General features: G+C 40.5%; 1 protein-coding gene across 13 annotated transcripts in view; it reads right to left on the reverse strand.

Annotated features, from left to right (window-relative positions):
* LOC125882978 (pleckstrin homology domain-containing family A member 5-like) overlaps positions 1-21,845 on the reverse strand; it is a 603,488-nt gene that overhangs the window by 520,862 nt on the left and 60,781 nt on the right. The window contains exon 4 of one of the 13 annotated variants that reach the window (XM_049567045.1): positions 295-345. The exons of 11 other annotated variants lie outside the window; for them this stretch is intronic. In XM_049567045.1, coding sequence (XP_049423002.1) covers positions 315-345 — 31 coding nt within the window. In that variant the 3' untranslated portion in view covers positions 295-314. Of the gene's footprint in view, positions 1-294; positions 346-20,658; positions 20,712-21,845 lie in introns of those variants that run through there. One more of the 13 variants, XM_049567047.1, reaches the window with a different exon arrangement.

Below are 21,845 nucleotides of genomic sequence, written 5' to 3' on the forward strand. Positions count from 1 at the left end.
AAACTCTGAACAGGCTGGTGTTTAAAGAGCTTATGTATGATGTACTTTTGATTAATTACCTTTTAAATTAAACCATAGACCGCAAAATACATCAACAAAGCCAGCTACCTCACTATGCTAGCTACTTAAAATGCAAGTCAGTGGAGCCACGTTAGCTACCGTTAGCATGACCTCGGCTAAATTAGAGACCCACGTTTTAAGTAGGTGACAATTCAAATAGCTGGCTCACATCAGATGGTGAGTGGCCTTCGTATGATCTTAAAAACGCTACACATTAGACAACGGTATACTTACATTTTGATGCGAAAGCTGGGCTACCAACTGCTCCTTTCGTGAAGTGTTCCACTGTGAAGACAGAGCACAGCGGGTCACAATCTGAAAGCCATGCCCCCAAAGGGGAAACATTTCCGATCCGGGGGCGGAGTCGTGAGATTTGGAAATCCATATCCCGTCAGATTGGGATCAAAGTGATCCACCCTGCCAATGTTTTGAAATACCCAGATAAAGTCAGGATCACCTTGATCCCTGACTGAGAAAAAGAGGATTTCATTATCCGGATTATTCTGATCCGGATTACAAGTTTTGAAATACTGGGCCCTGAGGATTGGATTTTCTCTGTGTGACTGAGACATGGCTGACTGTTGGTGAGTCCAGTGCTTTCACAAAACTTTTACCTGATGATTGCTGCTATTTTAACTCCCCGCGGACGTCGGGTCGAGGAGGAGGAATAGCGACTATTTATAAGAGTCACTATAAATGTAAGCAGCTAGGTAAGATGACGTGTGCCGTCTGAGTGCCGTAAATCGTTTCATCCTGGAAGCGACCTGGGGCGGACCCGGAGACAGTTTCCTAAAGGAATGGCTATACACTATATAAAAATAGCTTATCTTCACACCGATGGTCTCATTTGCTGTTGTAGGTCACGCACAGACATCAGCAGAAACAAGAGACTTTTGCATATCCAGTTAAAAGTTCCTTGTAGCGGCTTTAAGGGAGAAATTAAACCTGATTTATGTTTTACTTTTTATTTTCTTTCATTGATTTCCTGCCTACCACTTCAGTGAGTGAAAGCTAACAGGCCATTGCCTGCTGCATGATGAACACGTGATGTGTAGAAAATCTACAGAGTTCGCACTGTAAATCTGGAACGTTTACATCAACTCCTGGCTCCGTGTGTACTTCAGAGAAGATGCTTGACAAAGAAGAGGCCCCCACAGAGCCAAGATTGTCTTTATATACTGTAAACAGTCAACCAAGAATACACACACCACAATGAAGCAAAATCTCCTGCACCCACCAACTCCTCTACATAGTTTTGGCAGTGTGTGATGCCAATACACACAACAGCTGAGTAGATTAAGGCAGAGAGACTAGTCATGAGCAGAACACATGCTTCAGAGAGAGAGAACGGAGCCAGGTTTCTCAGGTTTCTTCATACTGAAGCCTCTTTGAGCTCTGCTGCTGCAGCTTTGGAGAGAAAATACTCCACACTTTTCTCATCTTTCCTTCTTCCCTTTCAAATCTTCTCCTGTTATCTCCTCTTTTCTGAGAACTGCTCTTTTCCCTCTCTCCTCTTTCAGACCTCCTCTCTGTTTTCTCTCATGACTCTACTTCTGACCTCTCTTTCTCAAACATTTCCCATCCTCCTCCCTACTTCTATGTCTACTCCTCTTCATTTCTCTGCTATCCAAGTGTCTCCTCTCTTCTCCCCTCCTCTCGTGAGAGTAGTACTACTCTCTTCCACCTCTTTCAATTTTAAATTTGCCTTCCTTCCATACTTCATCTTGTCACTGGCGTCTCCTCTCGTCTTATGTCCTCCTCAGAAATGACTAATTCTATTTCCTGTCCTCTAATATAATTTCAAAAGTACTCATCATCTTCTCCCATACTCTTTACACACCCTACTCACAGGCGGGAAATAAAACTAGTTTGAGCTCTGGAGGTCAAAATTTCTGCTCTCAGAAATGAATTTTTTATCACATTCCAGCATAGCGATGGAATCAACTGCCTGATGGTCTTAGGAAAGTATTTAAATTCATACTGAAACCTTTCTGGTCTTAGGCCCTTTAAATTATATGTTTCTTAAACCCAAGACCTTGTTATCATTGTATTATCATTTTAAATCTTTGACTCTATATTTTGCCCTTTTAAACTGTATTGTTTGAACTTGTAACACTGTATTGTATTGTATTGTATTGTATTGTGTTGTTTTAACTTGTCTGTAAAGCACCTTATCTCTGTGTATGAAATGTGTGTCATAAATACAACTACAATGCCTTGAATGTATTACACTATTCCATAAAACTGGGGAATCTGTGAGAAACTGTTTAAAATAATGTTTAAAATTTGCAAAGCAGAGGCAGAGATATCCTGACTTTTAGTCCCTATTGGTTCATGCTCCAGTACTACACTTCCCATCTTTCATTATGCTGTTTTTGCCTGGTAAACCACATCTCTCAATCTCCACACGTCCAAGTTTAAGCCCATTTTGGGGCATTGTGTATCTCTGTCCAAAAGCAAGTACCTCTCTGAATTCGACTGTCCATGGACATTACAGTAAGCTAGTATATGCTACAACTTGATGCACTGACGTGTCACTGCGACATGTCACTACAAGGTGTCGCCACAACATGATGCCACTATGTGATCTTTTAATGTGATGCTATGATGTGTCGCTATGACTTGTCGGTACCACGTGAGGATACAACGTGAGGCTACAACATGACACTACCATGTGTCGCTATGTCATGTTGCTACCACATGACACTGCAGCATGATGCTATGTTGTGATGCTACAACGTGACGCTATGACATGACACTACAACATGCTGCCATGACATGCTGCCATGACATGTTGCTACGACGTGATGCTACAATGTACCGCTATGATGTGTCACTATAATGTGACGCTATGACGTGATTCTACAGCCTGTTGCTACCAAGTGATGGTACCACATGATGCTATGACATGGTGTTTTGACGTGTTGCTATGATGTGTTGCTACAACCTGACACTACCACCTGAGGCTACAACGTGATGCTAGTTATGGAGAAATACTAAAATGTTTATTCCTTTCTACTGTAAATGAATTGAACAAACTGAAAAATACATTTTTGTACAAGGTTGTACTCCAAAGCTGGGTTTTTAATAAATTGTATTGTTAGAAATGTCAATGTAATTTCTTAATTCTCAAAAGTTTCTCCTTTTCTTATTTCGCTCAGATTTAGTCCCCAAATCTAAGACGGCCTTAATATCCCATCATAGGAACATTAAAGGAGCAGTTCCTACTGTTGGAGTAACGAACACTAATTCAGCAGGATGTATTACCATTTCACTTGCACCAGTTTAAAAAAAATGTTTTACCCCCGACAGCTATTGGGGTTTTCTTAACTTCCCAAAACTCTTCTCTGATCACTTCACCACCCATGTTTTTGTTAATTTCCCAATATGTGGTACTGTTCCTTTAACAGTGACTCTTCCCCTCCAAAGCTTCTCCTCTCCTCTCTGAACTACTCCTCTGCTCTTACAAAACAGCTTCTCTCTTCACCTTTGTGCTCTTCCTCTCTGCATCACTATTGTGTCACTGCCCACTCACAGATTTACCATCTTACATAAAGTCATTAGTACAGGTGGTTCAATTGTACTGTGAAGACTGTTTAGATTTCCTCCCCGCTTCTCTTCACTCCACTGTTTCGCTGCCTACTCTCAGATTTACTCTCTTATGTAAAGTCATCAGTAAAGGGGGTTCCTTTTCACAATATTTAGAAACCCACGCATGAGTCCAGCCTCAGAGGAATATGTAGTACTAGCAATCAAACACAAAGGAGCAGGGAGTAGGACGAAATGGGACAGATTACATTAGAGAGACATACATGGGATTCACTGAGAGAGATGAGGAGCCAGAGATAGAGGAAGAGAGGACATTGACACTAAGCTGACAGAGAGGAACACTATCATGCTGTTACACAGATTTCTGAAGAGCTCTTCCTTCTAATTTAACTCCTTTTCTTCTCTTCCTATTTTTCCTCCTCTAATTATAGATGCTCTACTTCCTTTATTAACTTTTACTTATTACACATAGGACACCAGCAGACACGCAAACATCTTCTAGAATATCACTTCAACTCATCAATGTAGACATTTATCAATCTCACTCAGTTTTTGACCACACAGTTACAGACAAATCACAAGATCACAGATAAAATGGCTGAGCGTGTGGGTATCGTGTCAAGGTGAAGATAAAAGGACAAGAGAGACTGGCAAAAAAAAGAGGAAAATTATACCTACTGTGCAGCAATGGGTCAGGGCTGAACATTTTGAGGAGCAAGAAGAAAAACAATGGCAAACTGTGATCCAGTTGAGCTACCTGTAAGTATAAGCACAGCAGCACCAACAACCACACATTCCACACCAGCACACCCTGAGGACCGGAACAGAGTGCTCAGCGGGGACGGAGCATCTGCCACAGCACGCGAACCCGCCATCTGTGGTCATTTTGACTTGACCAGCAGACTTCACTACAGGCCGACTGGCTGTTGAAACAGGTGATGTGCTTTATGTTCTAAAACCAGCTGCTGGTGATTTGACCATCTGAGTTGCAGGTGACACCATCAGCCGGCTTGAGTCAAGCTCAGACCAGCCAGTTCACACCACTGCAACTTTTCTCTGCAGTGTTTTAAAATGGGATCATCTCGACGTGAATAATTGGTCTGAACTGGGCTTAAGACTAACTTTGAGAGATTCGATTTAGTATGATTTATGTCAGACTAATATGTTTACGTGTATTTTAAAATCCAGTTTTAGTCATTTAGTATTTTCTCTAATGTCATGAAAATAAAAAATAGAAAATCAGATGCTTATTATAGTTTTTTATGGTGATACGTGACTTTTTTTTATCATTTACTTCTATGTTGAAAAGAACAGTGAGATTTCAACAAAAGATTTTATCACTACCTCTCTCTCACACACACACACACACACACACACACACACACACACACAGTGTATACAGTCACTGTAGGACTTTGTATATTAAATAGTATAAATCCTGTTGACAGAGCTGTGGTCATGTTCATCTAGACTGGGGGTAGGGAGTGTGTGCATGTTTTCATACTTGCACTGTGGATTTTCTGCTCATCCTAAAATGTTTGTTTGTGTGTGTGTGTCAGCATACTGAATACAAACAATAGACCAGCACTGCTGCATTCATATTTCCTGCCAAGCGTGGGCTGAGCTGAAGATCATCTTTACAGAAACACTGACACTTTCATCCTTTCTCTACTAAATGTGTTACAACAGCTTTACTATGCTTATTCCCACCATACATCATTGCACATGAAGCCTGACACACTCATATGTGTTAGTGCACACACAAAGCTGTGTGTTGGCAGTGATGTACATGCCAGCAAAAAAGTGACACATAGTACAGAAATGGAAAGCCTATGTTTTAAAACAGTGTCACCATTCTATAGTTTGTCCAGTACATGCCTGATATGTATGCATTGGGCTAATTTGCAATTAATGATTTAGTTAATATGGCATACTGAATCAAAGAAAATTGTCTATCAAAGTATTCAGTTCTAAACAGATACACATACTGATGATTTATTTTGAAATATTACTTAGCCTCTGCAGCCAAAAAATGATATTATCACTTGTCAATAGTAGATTTATGTATTCTTTTCCCTGGTAAATGAAGTCAGAGGTCTTTGCCCCCAACATTTATCCTGGATGGACATCAGGAAACCTGCAAAGATGCCACGCTATTTCTGTTGCAAAATGTGTTAGTTAATGATTTGGCAAGCTAAAAAAAAGTGTTAAAAGTTTTGGGACCACAGTTCCCTACAGATGATCTTTGCATCCTGTTACAGCTGTACGGATGGAGCTGGAGTTTTGCGCTTACTAATGCAGTGTTTATTCAATTTGGAAATGCTAACCACCGACTGCTAAACAGAGGCAGAGCTACTATAGTACAGCTGCACTGTGTCCAACTTGTTAAAAGTTAAAGCTACTCTTACCCTTCTTGCATTTCATACAGCACTTAGAAAAAATTTGAACATCCACAACTCCCTCCAAAGTCCAATCTTCCTCGTACTGCAACTCCACCTCCCTCCAAAGGCCTACTCCCCCCTCCTCCATTACGTCCTCATTATGTCTATGATAGATGTAGGCGTTGGCAAGGTAACATTAAATACATGGAAGAGGAGAGCAAGTGTAACGTCATCATCATCAGTGATGACTGATGAGTTTTAGAATAAGGTTACAGTTTTAACGTTAGATAGTAGGTTTAACGTTACTAGTAAGTGGAAACACAAAAGGAAAATAACGTTTAGACGCTACAGTAGGCTAATGTTTGCCATTAGCAAATGGATGCTGTGTTGTCATATAACGTTATATGTAAGAAGCAAACTAAACATAACGTCCTGCACAGTCAAACACAACCCCAGAGTTCTGAAACTTATCCGGGGTCGGTGATGACTGATGAGTTTTATAATATAACATAAACGCTAACGTTAGATAGTACTGGTGACTGGCAACAAACAAGGAAGATAATACAGATAAATACATTAGGCTACAGCTCTGTACATTTTGTATGTGCTGTACACTTTATTTTCTTGTACAGGTGAGATGCATAATGGATGTAGATTTCACCCTGTTTTTACCGGCTTCTTCTTCGGTTAAGCATATAATGTTAATTTATTCTGCTGATCTGTTCTGTACGACATCTATTGCACGTCTGTCCGTCCTGGAAGAGGGATCCCTCCTCAGTTGCTCTTCCTGAGGTTTCTACCGTTTTTTTTTCCCCGTTAAAGGGGTTTTTTTGGGGAGTTTTTCTTTATCCGCTGTGAGGGTCTTAAGGACAGAGGGATGTCGTATGCTGTAAAGCCCTGTGAGGCAAATTGTGATTTGTGATATTGGGCTTTATAAATAAAATTGATTGATTGATTGATTGAATGTTATTCGACTTTCCAGGTCAAAGCCCGGGGCGGAAACTGTCGAGCGTGTGCAGAGCGCCTAGGCCAGTTTGGGTAAGACTGATTGTTTCCATGCAGGAGTAATTCAACTCACATTATCTGGGTGTGTTAGTCCAAGTTTGAGAAATTCATTTTAGTACAATTTCAGTCAGATGAACAAGTTAACATGTATTTTAAAAGTCCGGTTTAAGTCTGACTCACACAATAAATCAGTTTCCACTAATGTCATGTAAACATATTGACCGGTAAACGTAGGTTCCATAATTGGCTCCATCATGACACCAAAGCTTTACAGACAAATACTTGTCTTTAGCTGGACACATTTACCACACAAATACTACATGCCAACATTATTAGCATAAATCCATGACATTTTACAACTAGCAAACTTTTTCTCTACTCATATGAAGCCATATACTAGACACTAACAAATACAACATGCTAATGTTAGTAGCATAACCCTTTGACATCTCACATTACATGAATTACCGTAGTGGCTGGCAGACTTTCTACCCATATGAAGCCAGGATAAGTCATGTCACGATCCTCTCATCCATCCATCCATTGGATGGATGGATGAGAGGAGCAGCTGTTTGTGAGTGACAGCAAACTTTCAACCTAGCACACTAAGGGTTAAGTTTCACTTTCACTGCACCTCACCTTCTGCTGCTCCATCTGTGGAACAAATAATAACCAAACAGTATCTATATTCCAACGGCACACCTAATGCACGGTCCAGCTCCAAAAATAGAAAATCAAAATATGGCGGCAGATGTTTAAGACGTGGCTGGCCAGCACAATAAATGGGTGTTTCTCAAAGTCAAGAAAGATCGTTAAATGGCTGCCAAAACTATCACATTTCTTTAAAACCCCTTCAAGACTGCTGAGGGTTAATGATGCACACCTGGGGGCAGTTGCTTACCTGTTCCAATGTGTGTTCACTGAGTGCGGACTCTTGCCTTGCTTCTGTAGGATTCTTCCTTGGAAGGACTTGTCCTACCAAGGAAGGAGCTTTGACTTTGAGAAACACCAAATGAATGTGTGGGAAACCCTGGGCTCAACATACTTAACATAGGCATTTCTTTGCTGTTACATCCCTATCTCTTATTAGACTGTAGCATCTGCAGTAGATCAGTATATTTGATGAAGTTGATGTACTTGCGCTTATCTGCGGTATCCACATGGTGGAATGCACTTAGAGTAAGTCTCTTGAAGAAAAAGTGTCAACTAAATGAGTATAATGTAATGTAAGACACAGGATAAAAGCCAGACAGGAGATAAATATTTCTCTGTGATTAGTTTTTATCATGATGAAATGATTATATTGTGATCACCAGAAAATGTTCTGGATAACTTATAGAAAACAATACCTGGGGTGTCGGTAACGTAGTGGATTGTGCCGGTGCCCCATGTACGGAGGCATCACCTCGCTGCAGCAGTCACGGGTTCGAGTCCGGCCAGCGACCCTTTGCTGCAAGTCAGTCCCTGCTCTCTCTCTCTCTCTCTCTGTCTCCCTATTTCACACACTGTCCTATCCATTAAAGGCAAAAGCCCACAAAAAAATCTTTAAAAAAAGAAAATAAAACCATAGATATTATGTATAGCTGTTCTGTTATCTCATCATATCTCCTTCAAATAATGAAACAACTCCCTTGATGAAGCAACAACACATTTTCTACTGGGTCATCTTGCCCTTGTTCTCTATGTCCTTCTATTTTTCAGTGAACAGCGCCAAGCTGCACTGACTCATTTTTATAACCCAGCATATGGAACAGAACCTGCAGGTCCTTGCACTTTGTCACTAACATTGTCCTTGTTAAAAATTATTCACACGAGGTGACAGAAATAATTTATTCCCAGAGGCAGAGGAAAAGCAGAGAAGCCCTCTCCTCATGGTAAATCAGCCTGGGAGTTTCTGAACACTGTTAATCTGTGCAGAAATGAGATCTGACAGGATTTGTAATGCTCTATCAAAGATTATGAATGGATTAGTGTGTTTTACACTTTCAGCAGCGAATGTTATAGAAACATGATGGGCATCAGTGACAGTGACAAATCTGCTTTCAAAATGACTTAACCTCATCTGAATAGGGCTGGGTATCGCCACTGCTTTCCTGAATTGCTTCAATTTCATTTTTCAAGGTCCCGATTCCATTTGATTTCCAATTGAATTTGATTCGATTTGATCCGATATCAATTCAGAAGAGGATATTTCAGTTACAGTAACAATTTTTGGTCGTATGTGAAAAAGATTCTCAGTGACAAATACTGTAAATTTTAAGATAATTTTAATTTTAGGAACTTTTTTAAAAAAAGAATAAATTCAGAACAGGATTGAAACTAAATATTATATGACTAAATGTTCCTAGAACAGCAACAGTAATATTAAAACAGTAAAGTCACAACATAAACTTAATATCGCACTAGGGTTAATATAGGGATAAACAAATCTATAATGTCAATACAATAAATCATATTCCTGACATCACAAATCTGAGTGAAGCTGAGAATGAATAAAAAACACAGACAGCAGTAGGTATCAGTCCTCCTGTTCTCTCTGTTCCTCCCTGTGCTCCTGAAGAGATTCACTGCCTGCAGGCAACATTACCCAAGGAAAGTGTTAAGATATGTGGTAAATGAAGCTAAATCGTTAGACATAAACAGTTCTTCTTGTTTTAGCTTGTTAACTTGCTATTAGCTTGAAAGTGCACTGTGCTTGTTTATAACATAATATGAGCTGCGGTGGATGAGAGACTCCAGACAAAGCAGATAAACATATCACTTTTTTATGTTTACATGTTGCTAAACAGCTGCACTGATTTAATATTGACATTTTCCTCATGGAAGTTTTATTGCACTTACAATAACAGGCGTAGTTGTCTTCACTTCTCTGTCTTAATGAAATTACACCAAATCATAACCAGTAACGTCAAAGCTCCTCAAGACTACGGTTGTTAATTGTTTAGCGCCGCGGCTCGTTTTTCTACCAGCTAGATTAAAGGGGTTAAAGCTTCACACATCCCTGAAGCTATATCAAGTCATTCAAATGAAGAATGATTTGAATAGAATGAATCGATTATTTTAACCCAGCCCTACATCTGACTGACCACACCTTCTTCCCATTGAGAGCACACTTCACTTCTCTTCTTCCTCTCTGTAAGGCAAGCTTTTGCTAGAGCCTAAATTTGCAGGCTCCAAACTCAAACTGAGATAACCCTGATTACATCACCATGACATGATCGGGTTATTCTCTTACACATGACCTGATTTTAGGGATGCACCAAATATTCGGTAACCGAATATATTCGGCCGAATATTGCAAAAAAACACACATTCGGTATTCGGTGAATAAGTTAAAAGCAAGGCCGAATAATAGTAGGGGTGTTTTGATAACGCAATCAAACGGCGTGCCGTGACGGGCGGAATAAAATGATGGTAGTGTGGCGATCCGTCCGTCACGGCACTCACACTTGCAACTAAAAATAGTTTTGAGCGAGCAAAATAGGCTTAAATCATTCAGGACGCTGTGCGAGCAGCCTACAGATTTCAACCAGCAGCAGAAACGAAAGGCGAATCCCACCGATTGTGGGTTGAACGGGGGTCACAGACACAGACAGTAACGTTAATGTACGTTAATGCGACGGATCAGTCGGCTCCAATAATATCCTCTTCTTGGTGTCATGACTGCCCAGAAGTACCTGAACAGCCGAGCCAGCCGATGATGTCTGATGTCTCAGAGGAGAAACGAGCCTTTCACATTTCTCTCTTTCTGGCAGTAACGGCCCACAAACCTCACCGCACTTTAGGGACTGTTCATTACTTATGAAGGGACTTGTCAGGGGAGGAGGGTGGCTGGTTGATTTTTATTGTATTTATTTATTTTATTTTGATCCCCCCTATGTTAATCACTTATTGATGCTGTTTTTGAAGTATGAATAAGTCAATAACTAATTTATTCCATTGAAATATCATTGATGTATTACAGAAAAGTCATTTATCTTTTAATAAATGACAAAAAGTACATCTGCCTCATTTTTGCTGTGGTATCGTGATACTACTCAGAACCATGATATTTTCACTGGTATCGCACAGTGGGCCCCAATTTTGATACCGTGAACAACACTAATCTGGAGGGGGTTCATCTGCAAAAACTAATGAACAACTAAACAATGATATTCGGTATTCGGTACTCGGTATTCGGCCAAACGTTTAATAATATTCGGCTTCGGCTTCGGCCACAAATTTTCATTTTGCTGCATCCCTACCTGATTTCACAGCTAAAGTAAACCTCATTAAAACCTGGACAGAAAATTGGTGACTTGCTTCTCTAGATTGTAGAAATTGCAGGAAATATCAGACTTAAGTAAAGCAAGATGGGGCGCATTTAAGAATGTAGGTACACTGCGAATGTTAACTTCATTACAAGACCTTTCCTTGAAAGGCCAGAACACCAAAGAGTAATGACATTTAGCAGCTTTCAAAGAGTATCCAAGGGTGGATTATTCCCTCTAACTATAACAACTAATTTTTCTTTTTATGATTTACCGACAGTAGTCTTTATTCTATTTTTACTGTCAACAAATTCCACCAACAACCACAATCAGCAATGTGTTAGTCTGTCTCACAAAACTTTGACTTCCCTGTCTGTGCTTCTCCAAACCCATTTATTCCTATTCAAGACAAAAATCTTTCAAAACAGGTCACTGATATATCATTTACATGACTGAATGATCACCTGCTTGAAGGTGCATGTTTGTAAACACGTGAGTGGTGTGTGTGTGTGCTCAGCACCTAAATATTTCACAGCACGCTGCTCTGCCTGCTGGTGTGATGCCTGTTTAGACTGCAGTATGTTTCACATTCAGTTCAAAACTAATCATGAATGTTACATAAAAAACAAACACAAATCACCTGACAGCCACTGAATTCTATTAAAGAAGAAGAGGAGGAATGAAGTAATTAAGTTAATTCATGTCAGGGCTGTAGACTGCGCCTAACTGGTCGCATTTTGCGACCTTTTTTGGGGGCCGTGCGACATAGTTTTTTAACTAGGAGCACCAGCGTGACTTACAAATCCACCCCTCTCCCCCTTTTTCTTTCTTTTTTTTTATAATTGCATTTCATGGAGGAGCGGAAGCGAGTGTCTGTGTGTGTGTGTGTGTGTGTGTGTGTGTGTGTGTGTGTGTGTGTGTGCCTGTCATGTGTGTCTGGATGCGCACTGCGAGACGGGGGGGTGCCAGTAACCATAGCAACGTGCAGCAGTTTTAGTACATGTGCACTGTGCGCGGGGTTAGACAGAGAGGGGTCACAGTGCCGGAGTAGAAAGTGCTGTGTCGTTTGACCATAAAGTGACGCTATGAAACGAACTATAGATTCGTTTTTCACAAGAAAAAATAATCCAGAAACTCCTGTCGGTCCTGTGCCAGTTTCCCAAATTTCCAACGATGATAGTTCAGAGGACGAGTCAGCAGGTGATGTCGCAGTACCGAAAAAGCCATAGCCCTATCATTTCTGACAAGAATGGCTCACTGAATTTACATGGTTGAGATATTGTAAAGAAAAGAAAGTGATGTCCTGCGTGTACTGCTCTCAGTGCGGTCCGAAATTTGCGGGGAAAACTAAATTCGCCGACTCCACCATACACTTCAAACATGAAATGCTGGTTAAGCACAACAACAGCATCAGGCATAAATTATGCAGGGACAGATGCATTGATGGAGCAAAAGCGCCACTGCACACATCATTTAAGAGGCAAGCAAGTAAAAATAGGTCTGCAGAAGAGGCTGAAATGACAATGAAATTCATTCAATTCAAATGAAATATTTGTTTACTTGTTTTGTTGTGGTCGTGCTGTATTGACAGTAAGTTACAAGTTACTGACCACATACTTAATGTTTACATTTGTTAATTTATTATTTGGTGCCTCTGTTGAAGGAAGTCCTTTAATTTACCGTAATGGTGTTTTCTTAAGCACTAGCCTACTGCACTTTATTACTGTTTCATTTGAAATAAAGCAGTACATTGCTATTACTGTAAATTGTTTGTGTTTTTTGCTAAATTATCGGTAATGCAGTTAATACAGACAAAATTATGAATACGTTGTGTCGATATAGATAGTGCTCCTAAATTTTGTGCTGGTGCTCCTAAAATTTTCAGTAAGGAGCACTGGTGCTCCTAGTGGAAAAAGTTAGTCTGGAGCCCTGCATGTGGTCAGTAGAGGTGGGGGAAATGATCAATTCCTAAATATATCGCAATGCAGATGTGGATTGCATTGATTTACAAATGTCAATAATCAACTAAATGTTTGTTCAGTCAGGACCACTTAAGTCAAAGAAAACTTTATTTTCATCTGCAGTATTATATTTGGCGGTATGGCTCTGTTCTGGGGCCTCTCTGCCTTTCCTCGGGCCCATGCAGAAAGCCTCTTCTACATGCTACGTGGAAAGCCTAAGGTGGAGAGAGCACACCTCTCTGCCGTTCCACACAACTACGTAGATAGCCTGAGGTGGAGACAGCATACGTCTCTGCCCTTTCATGCGCCTACACAAAAAGCCTATGGTGGAGAGAGCACACCTAGCCGCCCTTTCACGCTCCTACGTGAAAAGCCTAAGGTGGAGAGAGCACACGTCTCTCTCCTCCAATGCGCCTATCCAGAAAGCCTAAAGTAGGAAGAGCACACCTCTCTATCCTTCTACGCACATATGAGGAAAGCCTGAGGCAGAGAGAACAAACTTCCCTGCCCTTACATATGCCTACATGGACAGCCGAAAGGCAGGGAGAGCAGCGTCAAGGAGCCCGCAGGAACAGAACAGAACAGAGCAAGCATCAATGACAAACAGAAATTATAGCTGCTGCACAGCAGTGGGTCGGGTCCGGGCATTTTTAGGCAATTCTAAGCAGAAGAATTAGAAGACATTAAGGAATTTAGTAACACAATCTGCCTTTTGCATCAGCTGAGGCTTGAACTCACAACCTCTGAAACTAAGGGCTCTAGTTTCACAGACCGGGTGCAGCAGGTGGCGCAGCGCACTTGCGCTTCGCACTTGCGCTTCGCCAACTGGGTGTGGCCAGGCGGATTTTGTAAGTTTGGCACCACGTGCACCCTGGCGCAGCTACTCCTCTATCCCACCTCTGTCCCTCCTACCTGCGCAAGTCGGAAAGAGGGAGGAGGAAAGGTGTGGAGTGGGTTTTACACAGCCCATTCACATCACACCAATCAAATAAGCCCCTCTCCTCGCCCTTAAATGTGCCACGCTAAGGCGTAATGAGAGTTTACTCAATTCACCATGGCAGAAGAGAGCAGCAGCGTCAGACGGCCAAACTTCTCCCAGGAGGAAACTGATGTTTTGGTCCGGGAGGTCCAAGCTCGCAGTGTCCGGGCTGATGATGCAAAGGTAGCCTGGGAGGAGATCACCACAATTGTAAATCAATGTTGCGTTTCTCTCGTGCGCGCGCGCTCTCTCTTTCTCTCTCGCAGTCTCACTCGGTTTCTTTTCTTTTGACTTTTCTAAGATGACAGTTGCTGAATATATACTCCCTATCTGATGCTGTGGCTGTTTGTGGTTGGCTGAGAGGGATGTGAACTCATTAGTTTGCAACTGTGTTAATTAAATCAGGTTGGGTTTCCATTACGCGTGCCAAACGTGCCAAACGGTGCCAATCCCCTTTGATCTGATGTGACGGGACAGTCGATATAGAGATACATTTATGTGCTGATTGCAGATAGTTGCATTGAATAGTGGTTTGTGGCTATTTATTGCATCGTTAATGTGCCTGACATTCTGGAAACCCGCCTGTGAGGTTTTGGTGACGTGTGCGCACTGTTTGCCGGTCAGCCAAACTGCGCTCCCCCTGCGCTGACAGTAGACGTGGTTTCAGTTGGCAAGCTTTTAGCGCACCTTCAGCGAAGCCTTTTGGCACGAAACTGTCACTGGGCCAAGCTGCATCTGTTGATACCTCCCCCTGCTGCGCCACCACACCCATCTCAGCGCACCTCGGTCTGCTAAACTACCAAACTGAGCGCGCCTCGGGTTGCACTGCTCGAAACTAGCTCTGTGCAGGGTTCGCCACCCTGCGCCACCCTGCACTGCGCCGGAAAACTAGAGCCCTAAGAATCAATTTCTATCTCACTGAGCTAATTAGTCAGTGACAGTTCATGTGTAGCTTCACAAATTGACTAAGCCAGACGTGCAGGTTTAGCAGCAGTCCATGCATGGAAAATCAGATTTCAAACCACTGTAAAAAATTCAGTTATCGAAACAAAAATCTGAAAATACTCATATTGCATCTAGACAGCATGGAGATGTTGGTAATTTATTTTAACAATGTGATTTGCTTCATAAGTGAAAAAGTGATGTTTAACTAGTTGAGCTATGTGCAAAGTGAGAAGCCTCAGATAGTTTCACACTGAAGTATTGACACTGGATCTTTGTGCAAAGTTTGGTTTATTTTTAAGCATGAGAAGGCAGATTTTCTAGCAGAAAAAAGACTTGAAGATGCTGCACAGTGATCAGTCACGCTCAGGCAATTTTAAGCAATAAGCTGGAGCACAAGAAGATGTTTACATTACAATGTGGATTCTGCACCAGTTGAGGCTCGAATCTGCAACCTCTGAAACCTTAGACAGTCATTTACCGCTCTGAGCTAATTGGCAAGTAGCAACTCAACAGTGGCTTCACAAATTGAGTAAGCCATTCACTGTTGTGTAGGAAAGCAGCCATCCATGCATGGAAAGGCAGATTTGAAACCACTGTAAAAAATTCAGTTATTAAGACAAAAATCTGAAAATACACATATTGCATCTAGACAGCATGGAGATGTTGGTAATTTGTTTGTAACAATGATTGATTTGCTCCAAGAGTGAAAAACTGATTAAGTGAGAAATTGTCATTTTTACATTGACTCCAGTTGTTCACATTAGAGCAAAATTCAAAATGCTGTCAAAAATTCAGTTTTTGAGATACAATTCTAAAATTTGCCACATATCATCTAACATGACTCTAGAATTTTGTCATTTTTTTTTCATGAACATTGAAGATTTATTTAGCAAGAATTTGCATGTATATGTTTACAGTATTGTTACAGTCAAACATTTTGATGCACTGTAGTCTTGATAAATCAAAAATCTGAGAAAGAGTTTTTGTAGGACAGTCTGAAGATGCTCTGTAGCAAGTTTGGTGTCAATTGAGCAAAAATTGTGGGAGGAGATAGGTTTAAGAAGTTTTACAGTTTTTGAAAAAAAACAGAGTGATGAACTTCATAATTTTTAATAGGTTTAAGTGTACAAACGTTTCTTCAGTATTGGAGCTACAGTTTGATGAAAGTTGTGAAGTTGTAGCACGTAGGGTTGATTTGTTATGAATTTTAAAAGTTTTGAACTTTAGGTGCTTGCTGTAGCGCCACCATCAGGACTATTGGCTTGAGTTTACAGCTGAGGATATCTGGCATGAGACTGGACCTTTGTGCAAAGTTTGGTGAGTTTTCACGCATGGGAAGTATGATTTCCTCGGAAGAAGAAGAAGAAGAAGAAGAAGAAGAAGCAGAAGAAGAAGAAGAAGAAGAAGAAGAACTAGGATTACAATAGTGTCCTGGCAGCTTAGCTGCCCGGACCCTAATGACACTGACAACTCAGACACATGAAAAGGAGGAGCTGGGGTGGAGGCGGGTTGCAAAGCTGCTTGCAGAGGAAGCAGCAACAGTAAGCAGGCCAAAGTAATTTAAATAGGGTGCCCTGAATGAGATTTGCCAATTGGTTGCATTAGAAAGGTATCATGTAATCTATCACCTTCCATAAGTCAGATGATCCATCAATGGACTGGGCTGCTTGAGATCAGATTATGTAGCTGGGATGTGAGCTGAGCTTGGCATTGTGTCCTGCCTGAACTAACGCAATGCTCAATTTAATAATGTGATGTTGACAAAATGGAAGCAGCCAAACTCAACTGCGAGGGCAGTTCAACATGCAGACAGTCCACAGCACAGACACACTAGAGTTAACTTGTAATTCATCTCAGCTAAAGGCAGAAGATGCAAATTTCTTTTATTTAAATGTCTAATTAATTACATTTGTGAGACGCACGTTAAGAATATTGTGAATATTTTCTACGTCATCACCCAGAGACTAATGTTACCCGACCAGCAATCAGCAGCATTTTAATTACTCAGGATACACATGACTATGTCTGCTTTTCAAAAGGAGATGGTAATACAGTGGAAATATGCATAGAAATTAGATTGGTTGGGTCAAATTCACAGGGAACATATTTAAATAATGTTATCTGCATTCCTTATAAATTTAAAAATCCCTCTTGTGAGGGAAAAAACTACATTTTTGAAAATAGTGCAAAAAATAGTGCAATCTTGTTTTACACCAAATCCAGTGATATTCACTAAATTTTGAATATTTTCTTGTTGAATTGCAGAAATTTCATTCACCTACCACATTATTGGACTGTCTTTCTGAGGACGAAACATGCTGGAATTGTAAAACACAGATTTTAGAAAAATTAAAATATGATATATGAAATTGGGAAAAAATAAAATAGAATCTAGAAAAAATGTAAACAGATTTTGTGGGACCCTATTCATAGTTTGATGACTTGTTTCCTAAGACTGTCTGCCACAGAACTCCACTATCATCCAAAAAAGTATTAAGAACACATTATGAGGTGACATGTTCCTTTATTAGCATGTACACACACACACCTGGTGATGTTTGATAAAAAATACAGTGACCCAATGTCTAAGAAATGGAAAACTGTGAGGAGAGTTACATCATCAGTGGGAATGAAAGACAGAAAGTGTTGAGAAATGGACTTACACACTTGCAACTTTTTATGGGATTTGTTAAGAAGAAGAAAATTTTATATCACATGGACCTTGTCTACCATGGTTGTGATTTTATTTTCCTTAACAACTTTCTGGAAGAACCTTTAAGGTATCAATTTACATTTACATTTGTAATTGTATTCAACTCGCATTTGTGATTGTATTTCTTTGATTATGTATGTATGCATACAATTATGCATCTCTGAATCTATATTTATTTGTAGCAACATTACTTGAAATAAGGGGTAGGTCAAGATAAGTGCATCACTTCTGCCTACTCCTTTTCGAACACTAAATGTTTACCTTTGTTACTATGATTGTTTTTTTGTTTGTTTTTTGTTCTTCTTGTATGACTGATTACCTTATTGATCACCTACATTTTGTTCTATTTTATCTATGTTCGAAATAAAGATTAAAAAAAAAAAAACACCAACACAACCTCTCAGACATCAGAACTGGTGGGGTCACAGTGACCTTGACCTTTGACCACTAAAATCTAACAGTTCATGTTTTGAGTCTGAGTGGATATTTGTGTCAAAGTTATAGAAATTCCCTCAAGGCCTTTTTGAGATGAAGAATAAGACAGACGCAGGGTCACAGTGACCTTGTCCTTTTACTAACAAAATCTGATCTATTCATCCATGAGTCCTGTTGATCATTTGTGCCAAATTTGAGGAAATTCCCATAATGCTTTATTAAAACATTAAGCTCACAGGAATGGAATGGTAGGACGTTCTGATGTTCTGAAGTTCGGATGTATATACAGACAACCAGAAAACAAAATGCCTCTGGCCACGGCTATCTCTGGCATGGACGCATAACTTGTGTAAACCTCAATCCATCCATGACACAAAATTTTAATGTAAAGTCTACACAAATGCCCCAGATTGCCAAACAACACAAAAACTTAAAATTCTGAGTTAATTCAACGAACATTTATGACGCTAATTTTCCCTAATTAGTTAAAGGCCAATAAACATCATTGTGCACTTAATATATTGTGGCATGTTGGGGCTAAATGGGTGGAGTTTTCCAGCATGCTATGAGACAATGTGTTTAAGGCCATAAGCTTGAAAACTGTGTTTAAATGTGTTCTAAATCACTCATATAACCCATTATGCAGTGATTCATGTTTATATATTTCACAATGGTTGTGATGGTTTACAGTTAATATTGTGGTAAAATACATTGTTGTGCTGAGGTAAAATAAAGAGCACTTCTTGGTCTTTGCCTTATTCTAGCGACTGAGAAACATCAGCTCACCATGATGTATTTTTATAGTCCAATAAAACTTTCAAAAAAGAAATGCTGTAAATTGTGTACTCAATGTTTTTTATGTTTATCTGATATAGAATTAAAGGCTCAAACAACAAAAAAAGTTATATTTAACTGACATCAAAGTTCTATCAGACAAGGGTCATGTGACACATTTATTTTCTGTCTGGTGTGCTCAAAACTTTTATGTTACTGTATTGTACTAAACTAAAATGTTTGAGTGCAAGTCATTTCCCAATTTTTTTTTAAACTGAGTGAGCGAATTGGGGTTTAGTGTGGTGTGTGCACACACCAGAGGCAGCAGCTGTGTTTTGATTCAGTGTGATTAGGGAACTGAAGTGTGCAATTTCTCCCCATTTGTAGGACTGTGTGTAGGGGTGGGAATCTTTGGGCACCTCACGATTCGATAAGGATTACGATTCAGGGGCTACGATTCGATTATAAAATTGATGCATCTTTAATTTATGTATATGGATGCACTTTTTCACAACACACATTTCTTTTTGTCTCACTGAATAAGCATTTAACACTTGCAATTTTTAAAAACAGTGCATTTGTAATAAGAAACAGTTGAATTCATTTCCATTATATTTTATTAAACATATAAATGGAAATGCGTGCAAACTGGAAAGTTACAAATTAGTTGTACGGAACCAAAGGTAACAACAGGTATCTTAAATCACAAGATAAAATGCGTAGTTAGAGTAACAAATGATTCGGTGGCGACAGACGTCCACGCATCACATGTAATTGTGATCCTCCCTGCGTTCAACAGTGACGCCATGACTTCTGTTTTGGTTTGGTTGTAGAGTGTCGGTGAAATAGCGTCGGGATGGGATGGTGTATCTGGGCTCCAGTGTATGCGGCAGTCCTCGAAATCCCTGATTTTCCACGACAGAATAAGGACGCAAATCCTTGGCAATAAACGCCGCGATGGCCTTCGTAATTCGCTTCACCTTTTCAGATGAGGGTTGCAGCTTTCTAATTGCTTCCTCGATTGTTCTCTGGTCGGTAGCACCACTAGTTGCCGCAGCAACAACAGCCTGCCGTCTCCCTGACTCCTCCGTCAGGTGGAATCGAGTTACATGGCTTCTCATGTTTGCTGTGTTGCCAAAGTATTTTATTTTAGCACGACACAGCTTACATATAACATGGCTCTTGTCCAGTTCACTTCCACCATCAATGTTGTAGAAGGACCTGTTAAATTAGAAGGAGCTGTTCGGATCTCACAGCGAGGTGGGTGGCGGTCAGCCATGTTTGTTTTCCTCTGTGCGCGTGTCGGCGTGTCTGCTCCAGGTACGCAACCCAAAGTGTCCTGGAGATGACACGTACCGCGCTTCTTAGTTCCACATTATTTAGAACCTTCTGTATTACTCTAATTAACAGATTTAAATCATCGAAATTTGGACGTTTGTGAATCGATTCAGATTCGTCCATGTCCGAATCGCGATGCATCTAAGATTAGGAAATTTCCCACACCCATAACTGTGTGTCTCACCCATCTCTATTGTCCTTAGAAAACAAGCTCTCATCAGGTCAAAACATGATTCGTGTGATTCTCACCCTCACAATACTCCGTCTCCCTCCCTGTCCACCTCCTTCATCAGTCTTATGTCCCTCTATGCCATGTGCTGTCTGCCCAATAAAGGAGAAAGAGAATTAACAAAATCAGTAACTGGACCGTACTTGTGTTTTTGCCTATCTCCACACAGTTAGACCTGTATCTGCACCGGCCCAACACTGTTCTGCTAACTTCATCCGATTTATGGCTGTGCAGGGGAACACTCAGCAGTGGGGAACACAATGCTCCATAACACCAGCTCAACATCATCCACTTAGGGTGTGTGTGCGTGTGTGTGTGTGTGTGTGTGTGGAGGGAGATATTTGGGGTGTTGCTGTGTGTTAATTTCCACAGAGTCAAACTGGAAGCCAGAGGAACAACTTTACTTTAGTGATAGTGGGGTGGTATGCACACTGACCGCCATGCTTTCTCTTAAACTACCGCATATCCAAACAGTCACACACACAAACAGCCTCTTTGTGCTGCCATCTCCTGCTTTTACATTTCTAATCATAAACCATAAGCCTCCATTGAGTCCAGAGCTACAGGCTCACCTCCAAAATCCTGTTAATGTTATCCATTTGCTTGTTTTGCACACATACGTGTGTGTGCATACACATGCGTACACACAATGAAGAGCTCAGTTCTCCAAGCCCAGATTGAGAACATTAGCGAGGTAAAAAAGGCCTGGCAACTGCCAGTGTGGATTGAGAGAATTTCAGAAGTTTGGCAGAGAATAGCTCAGATCCCCTCCATCATTGTAATCCTAGGCAGCCTCAGCACTAGATTACCTATTCATCCTGCCTACAGTATGATGGGAGAGAAGAGAGAGGGCACAGTGCCATCTCCACGAATCCAGGGAACTGAGAGGTGGATTAGCCTGTTAGCTCACTGCTGCACGACTTTGGTCATAAACTGAAAAAAAGAAACCCCTCAGTAGAAACAATTTTTCAGATTAAAATATATTAATTATGCTTCATTATTAATATTTCATATTAATATGGCTTCTTAATAACAGTTTTATTCTTGAAATATTATGACTTTCTCTAAAACTTTACTCTAATAGCATGAGTTTGTCTTCAAAAAATACTGAACTGAACTGTAAATACTGTACTGAACTAACTGCAGGAATGTCCACCAGAGCTGTAGCCCATAGACTGAATTTCATTTCATTTCCATAAGCTGTCTCAAATATTGTTTCAGTGAAT

Source organism: Epinephelus fuscoguttatus, linkage group LG22, assembly GCF_011397635.1.
Source record: "Epinephelus fuscoguttatus linkage group LG22, E.fuscoguttatus.final_Chr_v1".
Lineage (NCBI taxonomy): Eukaryota > Metazoa > Chordata > Actinopteri > Perciformes > Serranidae > Epinephelus > Epinephelus fuscoguttatus.